This window comes from Nicotiana tabacum, chromosome 5 (assembly GCF_000715075.1).
Source record: "Nicotiana tabacum cultivar K326 chromosome 5, ASM71507v2, whole genome shotgun sequence".
NCBI lineage: Eukaryota > Viridiplantae > Streptophyta > Magnoliopsida > Solanales > Solanaceae > Nicotiana > Nicotiana tabacum.
In genome coordinates, this window is record NC_134084.1 from 47,284,209 (window position 1) to 47,294,846 (window position 10,638).

Here is a 10,638-nt window from a genome sequence, read left to right on the forward strand (position 1 = left end):
ATCACTTTTTGGATGCTTTCCGCGCCCCCCCCCCCCCCCCAAAAAAAAAAAAAAAAAACCCCACACACACCTATAAGATTTGCTACAAATAAGCTTTTAATGACAACAACAACAACCCAGTGAATTCCCACAAGTGGGATTTGGAGAGGGTAGTGTGTACACAGACCTTATCCCTATTCCGGAGGAGTAGAGAGGCTATTTCCGATAGACCCTTGGCTCAAGAAGATGGAAAAACTTTTAATTGGCATTTGAGAAAATTCCGAGTATGATTTACTACAGTTGTTGTTTACCTTTTTGGTAATTCAATCTTAATTCTCGTTAGCTGTAAACCTTCTAATAACCATAATAAATAACAAAGAATAGTATTATAGAAAGATTGGTTATAGTAGTAGACAATAATAGATTAAGTGAAAATGAGCAAGCACAACATAGCATTAGAAGAGATTTTTTTGGTCGGGTTAGGAAAGAATGATGATATAAGAAAAGTAATTGTATTATAGTAGTAATTGAGTAAAATAGCCAATTGTCTTGGAATAGTTGATTTTTAACCACCCTAACCAAAGGAGGATTAACAGTCTAAAAAATGAAAATCCGAGGAGGAATAGAACTTATAATTCCTTACTCTTTAAATATTAACAAACAAGCAAAAATTGATCTTTATATATGTAAGCCGACAAAGAAATTACTTAGTAACTATATCCTCCTAATCCAGCTTAAGAACATGATATTCAACTGCTGTTCTGGAGAGTTTATGTAGTAGTGTTTCTTATTTAGTTGTTTGTAGCTTTGTGTAACCATTGCCAGAAAGGAACTTTAATTTGTTTGTAATAAACCTGGCTGTCCGTCAAGTTTGTTAATAGTGTGTGCCTGTGTAGGCTACAACTTGTTCGTCCAAGAAAAGGGCAGTCCGGTGCACTAAGCTCCCGCTATGCACGGAGTCCGGAGAAGGGCCGGACCACAAGGTCGCAGCCTCCATTCCCATTGCATCTCAAGAAACAATGAGTATAATTTGAATTAGTATCAGGCGGATTGTCTCGAGGACACAAAATTAGGGCAAATCAAGGACCTTAAACTATATCAAATTAAGAATAAAGAAAGCCAAAATGAGGTAGGTAAGTAGCTTTTTGCAGAAGCAACAAGTTCTTCCTCATCAAGACGGTATGCAGCTGAGGAAAATATTGTTGCCGGAATGGAGGAAGACTTCAACACCATATTAGATTGCCTCACTTCCCAAACATATGAGCTAATTGTCATATCAATTGTTGGTATGGGCGGTATCGTTAAGTCAACTCTTGCTAGAAAAGTTTATGATGATTCATCAATTCGACATCGATTTGATACATGTGCATGGGTTACTGTCTCTGAAAACTACAATGAGAGACAAGTGCTTCTTGATGTTGTCTCTTCAATCATCTCGGATAGGACTGATGAAAGCAATATAAAAATGAGCAATGGTCAACTAGCGGAGATTGTGTATAGAGGTTTGAAGTGTAGGAGATTTCTAGTTGTCATAGATGATCTTTGGAGTACTGAGGCCTTGGACCACATGCGAAGAATGTATAATAAAAGCCGGATTATATTAACCACTAGGCTCAAATATGTTGCTGATTATGCCAGCTGCCCCGAGTTTCCTCCTCATAATATGTCTTTTCTAAGTTTCGATGATAGTTGGAATCTATTTAACGAAAGACTATTCCAAGAACAACCTTATCCTTCTAAACTAGAAGAAATAGGGAAGCGTATCGTACAACAATGTCGAGGATTGCCTCTATCAATCGTTGTCATTGCTGGACTTCTTGGAAAGATGGACCTGAGCCATGATAATTGGAGGAAAGTTGAGGAAAATTTGAACTCATTCTTTGGTACGATTTCTGAACAATTCCGAACAATTCTTTCTATGAGCTACAATCGCTTGTCCCAACACTTGAAGGCTTGCTTTCTCTATATAGGAGGTTTTCCTGAAGACATAGAGATTAGTGTTCCAAAGTTGATTAGGCTATGGATTGGTGAGCAATTCGTGAAGGCAAGAAGGGATAAAAGGTTAGAGTTGGTGGCTGAGGAGTATCTAGAAGAGTTAATAGAAGTCTAATTTTGGTTGATAAACGACGGGTTAATGGAAGGATCAAAACTTGTAAAATTCACGATTCTGCACCAGCTGTGCATAAGAGAAGCTCAAACTGAAAATGTTGTGCTTGTCATGGATGAGAATGTCCCCAATTTCTTAGAAGGCGTAGATTATCAACGACGAGTGATTATTTCGCTCCGTAAGCATGTTTATCTTCCAAGGCAGGGGAATGGTGGATATTTTCCTGCCTAATCTCAAGAAGTTGAGATTATATTTTACTTTTTTTTTCCATGGGAAGATACGGTTATGCTGGTTAATTTACCCAATTTTGAGGTGCTCAAAGCACATTGTGGATTCATGGGAACAAATTGGATACTAAATGAAGATGTTGTGTTTCAAAGATTACAATATCTACAGATTGTTTTCGGATATAAACTGGAAAGGTGGGAAGCAGCTAGTGATAATTTTCCAATGCTTGAGCAACTATTCCTGTATGGGTTGGACTTGGAGGAGATTCCTCAGAGTATTGGAGATATACCCACACTAAAGTTGATCCAAATAGAAAATTGCAGCTCTACCGCCGTCACTAGTGCTAAGAAGATTCAAGAAGAGCAAGAAAGCTGGGGAAAGTATGAGCTTCAGGTTCAAAATATCCAGCCACAAAAATAAGGTATGTTAGAATCATCTTTATTGGTATCCAATTCTTAATATGTTCATGTGGAACTGTTAATGGAATATTTAACTGATCAAGCATATTACTTCATGGGACAATGTCTCTTTAGTTCTTTAAGCTACATACTTACATGTATTTCTCTAACCTTGCACTTGCAACTTTCTTATGAAGTGTATGTGATAAGGTCTGTTCCTCTAGATATTTGGAATGAATTAATGGTTTCTGCATGAAAAATATGCAGTGCTACCAGTATTCTTTAATCTTTCATGTTTGTTTAAGGTATGGAAAAGACTGGTAAGAGTTGTCTGAATAGAGAAAATTTTGTTTGAACATTAAAATCTATTCTTCAAATGTGACAGATCTTGTTTCTAATACACAGCTAATACTTTACCATTTCATGGAAAAAAAGATACTTGATCCTGTTTATTATTTTCTACTCTTAGAAAATGAACAAACTGACAATATTGATCTTCATATGTGAACGAATAAAGAGATACTTAGTAACTATATTCAACATCTAAAAATATGCAGTGCATCTTTGATTTGATTTTATCCTAGGCAGCCTCATGACTCAGCTTTTTATATGGTTTCAGTGCAGGAACAGGGTGATTGAAGACCTTCTCGCTTTATCGCTTGTTACTACTACTTTTTTCCCTTGAGCCAAGGGTCTGTCTCTATCTTCACAAGGTAGGGGTAAGGTTCCGTGTACGCTCTACCCTCCCCACACTCACTTGTGGGATTACACTAGGTTTGTCGTCGTTGTTGTCGCTTCGAGAAGTTTGAAAACCTTCTGGTGTTGATGGTGTCATATTTTGTATAGGATCAATGATTTGCTGGAATGCATTACCTTTTATGTTTAGTTTGAACTACTATGACCTGAAATAGTGTGTAAGCTTACAACTGCTGGTGTGAGAGTCACTGCTTTGCAATTTCCTAATGGCTATCTTTGCTTAAAGAGGCAATTGTTGTAATTTTTCAGATCAAATTTATCCCCTTTTCTTGTCGTTTACATTGTTTTATTGTTAAGTTAAAAAATAGGCATTCTTGTTTTAGCATCGAGGCTTCAGTACAAGCCAATGTAAAATTAGGTAAACGTTCAAGTATACAATTTAAACAGTTAAATCCTGGAGAGCTTTCATGTAACTCAACTACCACAGAATTATACATAAACAAAACTCTTAAATCAAGCGTTTCCGTTGTGCCAAATTCATGAAATACCCAACTCAGGGTAATTAGGTTGGAAGAAAGACATCAAGATTTGAAGGATCTTTCATTTTGACATCTACTAGTATAGCTAATTGGTGCTGAGATTCCTTCAGATTTACAAGTGACATCTTTTTATAACAAGTCCAATTAGTTGCTAGTATTAACTACGTAGTACATATGACTCTACCTAATTCTTCTCCTACACATCATGCATGAGAGAGCTAATATCTCTTCTCCTTCAATTCTTTAGACAAATTGCCTAGAGATAACCACTGGAGTATTATCTTTTTAAGTCAGTTTTTCTCGACAACGACTAAAATGGAAATGAGCGAAGAAAGTAAGGAGTATAGATCAAGCTTAATCTGTACAGCAAGTCAAGTTGTTACAACAATTAGAAGAGATACAGGGACTTTGGCTTCCTTCATCAAAAGGAAATCAGTATCACATATATAAACATCTATATACTTATATCATATCACCAGGAATGGCTAGCACTTCTACGGAGCTTTCTGCGAAAAGGCCTGCATGCTTCGATGCTCAGATCAACTGCAGCTGCAAGAGCCATGAAAATGGCAACATCCTCCACACAGGTCACATGTCGCATGGCAAGTTGCACGAGGGGCTTGCTACATTTCCCTTCCCCTTGCACCCGACAGCTCATGACAAACCCGCCTGCTACAGGACTTAGTGCCGTGAAATCTCCACTGCCTCTTGGACTATGCAATGGACTTGATGCTGCTCGAACCTGTCTGTCCGTGTCTATGTAGAACTCCCCACCCTTTTCAGCACTGATCAAGATCTCGGACATGAGAAGATCCGCGTATTCCTGTTCCTCAGATAGCAGATGAAAGCGACAGCAGATGGAGTCTCTGATCCCACGTTCACGCCATGCTTCAAGCTTTCCCCATGGCTGCCAGCTTTCAGGCCTGCAAACATCAGAGCGAACAATCAACCAAGCTCCTGGGTTGGATCTGGCCACCCAATCACAACCTGTTGATGGCACAAAAGGAGTTGTTATGAAGGCTGCTGCAACAGCCGAGCCAGAGAGATCATGAATCTTCACCTTCCATCCTTTCCTTTCTCTTTTATCAATGTCAAGTTCAGAGCTATCACTAGAGCTTGACCAAAAATGACTCAACGGATCTCGTGGGGATACCCTGCAAGTTCAAGGTAGCAAAATACATTTATGTAGGACCAAAATTTACGGTCCCTTATGGAAGCTGAAAGCAGGGCAAGAAATGATAGTCCTACTATAAGAACCTCATTTAAATCAATTTTGGCAAGAGGAATAATAGAGGAAATGAGAGATCTGGGAGATATAAATGAAGCAACTTAAATTTTAGAACCAAAGAACGAAATGCCTGTGTCAATGTAAATAATCCTCATCCATGTCTGAAACATGAACGGAAAAGATTCATAATCTACAAGAGAGCAAAAATTGTACCGGTCTTGACTAAACTTGCAACTAAATATAGGTTGCTTGATAGTTCCTTGAAGCTGAACAATTTGAGGACTTAGTTTTGTCTTATCTTCAAACTGGAAAATGTATCTTGGATCAGGGTCCAGCTTCACTCTTAAATGAAGCTCTGCTCCAAGGTTTCTATTTAGCCGCTTGTTCTTGCCAATGCCTATCCATCCATTGAACAGAATGACTGGCTTTCCGTCACCCCACTCAGGACCCACTTCCAACTTAAATGTCCCAATCTGCTGCCTTTTAATACCAACACCACAGTGAGTTCCTTTGCGTCCTGTGAAAACAACAATCTCTAGACATGCGTGATGCTTTAATAAACAGCCAGGTTCTAGTAATGCTTTCAGATCAGATTCTTGAAGATAAAAACTGGAGGCTGTATTGTTAGTATCTGGAATAGCTTCAGGAGAAGATACCAGGGGAATAGATGTTGTCTGCACAGGAAAACCTCGAAGACGGATCTCACATACACAAGGAGAAGATAGCACACTTATCCCTGATTTTGCACCAGTAGCTGTCCCACGCACTCTCAACCCTAGTGACCCTATTGAGAGCCTGATGAAAGCCTGAGGATTCATTCTGGTCAAAAGACCGCCATTTGTTATAAGCTAAATTCCAAAGTTTATAAAATCCTGTCAAGTTAAGAACAGTGATCAGTGTAGTCGATATTTAAGTATCTAGTGAATCTCAAATCCTGTCAAGGAATTCATGTTAATATTGGTTAAATAAATTAAGAAAGAGGTATGCGAAGAGATCTTCCCGTAAGACCAGCCACGTGTAAGATTTACATACATTAGACAAAGAATTTCTATAAACATAATCTAAAGTTGCAAGATTGATACAATATAAAAGTTGAAAAATCAACATGCTTCATATTTGCACATATGTGTTCAAGTTTCAAGTTGGTCATCTTAAAGGATAGGAAATACAGTAGAATTGGCCATATCATAGATAAGACAAGAAAAAGGACTACCAGTTGCGGTTCTTTACGTTATCTATGCAGATAACACCATAAATTATTTCCGCAACCAGCCAAATCTGATGATAGATCGAAAGAGGAAGTTTCTAGATTGTTGCATATGCTGCAATGTTTTTACATGAATATTGTCAACAATCCTTCTATCAGCAATAACTGACATTCAGCATTATTAGGCAGATTCTGCAATGAGCAAAGGAATAGTTGAAGGCATAAATGAGCAATCCCGACCTTCTATTTATTAATTGGTGTGGGAAGATTAACTGTTATGGTTCCCGTATCAGGACTCTTTTTTGGTTAATTTGCAATTTTAACTAGCAGTACATAGTATAGGAATAATACGGTACATCTCCTGGCAGATAGTTCTCATAACTGATTAAATTTTTTTTTGATCAGGAATCATAACTGATAAAATTGAAGAAGAAATTGACAATGAAAAACTTTAGACAAACGACATATCAATATATATAGTAATGCCACTGTACTGATTATCCTGGAAAGAGATGTGGCAAAATAGTTAAGATTAAATTTCAATCAAAAGAGGATGTGTTTCCAAAAATTTGCATTGATTGTAACCAGATGGAGATTAGACTAGCAAAAGAAAACGCGCATGAATAGTCTAGTAAATACTGTAATCAAAAGGTGAATATACATCAACAGAAGAAAAATCATACTCGTGTAATCCAAAGAGACTAACACAAGTGAAATCCCTTCCTTTTGATGGACCTTTATGTTATATCACATTTCTTCAATAGAATGTGGTCACACCTCTATATAATGCACCACCACAATGTTTTGCACATTATAATGTTGCACGGAATACAGTTGTAGGCCAACATGCAAATCTCTCATTTGATCATCGATCAGATACATAGAAAAAAAACTCGTCTATCAGACCTTCCAAGTAGGTAAAAGGAAAACTGTATAAGCAAGAAAGACAACAACTGCCCATATGAACACTAACTAAAGTATCCCAAGCTATAAAGTATAATCCTAAGTTTCGTAATCCATGCATTACTCTGTGTTTTTTTTATGACCGAGAAATCCTCCTGGGGTCAACCCTTAGGATCAACCGCAACATTCGAAAATTGGGCTTTGGGGGGGGGGGGGGTAATGGGCCTGCCCCGCTACTCTCTTTTTTACTTCCCTCATTATTTCATCTTCTTCACCGACAATATGGTGGAAGTTAAAAGGGTTTAATAAAGGTCAGCTTGAGCTATAATTCCCAGTAAAAATAGCTCAAGAATGCTCCCAAAAACTCTAAATGCAATTCATCATCATAAACAATGGCACCAAAATTATCAATCCAAGTTTTTGTATCATTATCCACTTTTTCGTAAAATTTCCAAGCTACCCACTTTTGGCTAAAAGCTCCAAAACTTTGTATCCTTATCCACCATTACATACTGAACCGCATTTAGTATATCGTTTAGTCAATTGAGATACATACAATAATGTTCTGAATCTGAAAAACTTGTAAATTAGCAGACAACATTTTCCATAAGTGACGATAGCTTGCTTGAATTAGCATTCCACTAAACACTGTCCATATTGCAAAAAACCCTTTAATTGTCAATAGTTCTGTCCTATGCTTCACTTTTCAGTTGTATTTAAATGATTCAATTTTTAGCTATTAATTGTTCTTGACGTGTTCAAACAAGAACTACACATTAAAATAAGCCCAGCAACTTAAATTTTACTTCAAAATTAAAACAAGCAAAGTAGAAACCAATTACAGTAAAAAATATACATGGGTAAACAGAACCAATAAATAAAAAATAAAAAACCCACTTACTATGAAGCTTTCTCTTCCTTTTATAGAAAAGAAAAAGTCACTTTTGGAGCTGCAACAAGTCAAATTCTTCCAAATGCCTGGATAACTTTCTCAATAAAAATGCTCAATTTTCAGAGAAATTTCAATAAAAAGAGAAACTTTCTTCTCTCTCTTTCTTGTAGATCCAGTTATAATAATCCAATTATATCTGTTCATAGATCACGAGAAAACGCCATTTTTTTTATGTATATGTATGTTGTCACCTATATATGGATATTCGGTAAGTGTAGAAACATTCTCTCTGTATCAAAATGAGTTAAAAAGGGAAAGAATGGAAGAGGAAGAGGGAGAGAAAGGAGAAATGGGGCTTCAGTATTTAGGACGAAATAGGCGGAGAAAGTAAAGGTAAATTATTGATTTAATACCCTACTATAACAAACTAAGTACAAACTTTTTGTGCCTGCATATTTAATTTTGTTATAGTAAAAAAAAAGTCATATAAATTACAAAATATTCACAACGAGACATAGATCTATTTAAGAATTTCTATTTAATGAGGAGACGTTTATGTTAAACAATATTTAACTTTGAGGATTATAATTTATTGGTACGTTGATGAATAGAACACAATACCTAGGCAAGGCATTCCGTTTTTCGATTTGATTGCGTATTATTTGAATTCAATTTTTGGTCTTCAAGTAAAAAAAATAAAATTTAATTCGAACCAATACATGTTTAATTTGATTCGATATTCTGTGTTTTGATTTGATTTTTAGAATTCGCCATATTTTACTTTTAACTAGCTGGGAAATTGATTAAAATTAAAAATGAACATACACCATCGAAGTAATTAAGAATTTAATTAGATCATAAACTTATCATGATTTTGACATAATTCAACGATACATTGCTATGATTTTTTCTGCAAAAAATGGACTAATAATATCGTTCAACAATAAAATCTTTTCTAAAGTTGGTAGTAGTTGACAATACATTCCTTCCCGTGGTGGATGCATAATTTGATCTCACATTATAAAGATGGTCCTTCGACACATTTGATATTTCGTTCATCAAATTTTGATACTTTCATTAGGAAAATAAGGCTCTTTTCTAATATAAGGACAAAAGACTTTAGAAATTTTAATTCTACAAGAAGGAAAAAGTTTAAAGAATCCAAAACTTTCTCTGCAATTTTTTAGGTATGAAGTGGGAGTATATGAAAAAGAAATCCAAATATTTGGCAATATTTGGTGTTTTTGCGCACTTTCTGTGCATGTACAAACCCACTGAGGTACGCATACAAAAGTTAAAAATCAAAAGAGAAATACTAAAAGAATCTCTAAAAAATTAACCTTTGCAATAATCGTCAAATTGAAACAAACGAAGGTTCAAGACTGAATAGATCCTGTAATAATTGTTGATTACATGGCTAACCGTGCAGCTCGGACTTGGTCTTACCCGGACTCGGACTCAGGATGTCCTCTCAAGTATAGAGATCGGAGGCATTCGATCTCGACCGTATACAGATAGTCTCCGCATTTCTTAGAGTAAGACGATAAGAAATGATTTGAACTCCGATTTTCTCGAACCTCTTATGATGACATCATCCCCGTGATGCAAGCGTTCGAAGTGACCGAAACGTCCCGTCAGTCCACTTCCCCAAAATCATTGAATGCATGCCAGTATTGGTCGGCCACTAGTGCCGCCAGACCGTCGTTGCCCTTCTATAAAATATGAGGCGATTCCTCTAAGTAAAGAACTTTACTCTTTCTTCGCACCTTTCCCATCTTCATCTTTTTCTCTAATCACCCATTTTCTCCGCCTCTTTAAGCGCCGGAAAATGCCAAGCTCTTTCCAGAAACACCACATCCCTGTGCAACCCATATTCTTTAGCTTACAACCATGGCCAAAACTTCCAAAACGGTCCCCAAAAAGGATAAAGCATCGTCTTCTTCTACCTCCCGACCGACCAAACCGGTGGTGCCGCCAACACTTGAGGAAATCACCCCGGGTCCTTGCATTATTAAGAAGGACTTTAGTATTGAGAATCCTCCCGACATCCCAGGCCGATGCGAGCACGCATCTCGATATATTAGCTTGATAACAAAGAAGCTTATCAAGGATGTAAAGAGGGACTGTTGCTGGGGAGATGAGGTCGAGGTTCAGATCCCGAGCCCCGATGAAAGCATTACTACCCATGTGGAGGGGGTTTTGAGTGTTTAAACTTACCCTTTCATACTGGGTCTCCTCGATCCGGTGGTGGTCGACTTCTACAAAACGTACGATGTCACCTTCGGTCAAATTCACCCTTCTTTTTGGCGTATTGTGATCATGTTGCGGTATTTTTTTGAAAAGACCGAGGGTTTGGAATTCACCCTCAGCCACTTGGTTCGATTGTATCGGCCCCAGTTATTTCGAGGCCTCATCAAGTTGCAGCATCGAACACCGAAAGCCTTCTTTGCCAGTATTGATA

The 10,638-nt window shown here is 37.2% G+C and overlaps 2 protein-coding genes across 3 annotated transcripts; one reads left to right on the forward strand and one right to left on the reverse strand.

The window, feature by feature from the left end:
• The first annotated feature begins 1,189 nt into the window (after positions 1 to 1,189).
• On the forward strand, positions 1,190 to 2,089 carry LOC142180771 (putative late blight resistance protein homolog R1A-10). The gene has a single exon (XM_075252841.1). The coding sequence runs from the start codon at positions 1,190 to 1,192 to the stop codon at positions 2,087 to 2,089; it is 900 nt and encodes a 299-aa protein (XP_075108942.1).
• A 2,177-nt stretch (positions 2,090 to 4,266) lies between these two features.
• LOC107791401 (uncharacterized) lies at positions 4,267 to 8,566 on the reverse strand. Of its 2 annotated transcripts, none has more exons than XM_016613464.2 (3): positions 8,187 to 8,566; positions 5,389 to 6,047; positions 4,267 to 5,101 (listed from the first exon to the last, which is right to left on the reverse strand). In XM_016613464.2, the coding sequence occupies exons 2-3, from the start codon at positions 5,991 to 5,993 to the stop codon at positions 4,420 to 4,422; spliced, it is 1,287 nt and encodes a 428-aa protein (XP_016468950.1). In that variant the 5' UTR covers positions 5,994 to 6,047; positions 8,187 to 8,566; the 3' UTR covers positions 4,267 to 4,419. The 2 variants fall into 2 exon arrangements, with proteins under 2 accessions (XP_016468950.1, XP_075109626.1); XM_075253525.1 differs by lacking the exon at positions 8,187 to 8,566 and adding an exon at positions 6,389 to 7,458.
• Positions 8,567 to 10,638: the final 2,072 nt, after the last annotated feature.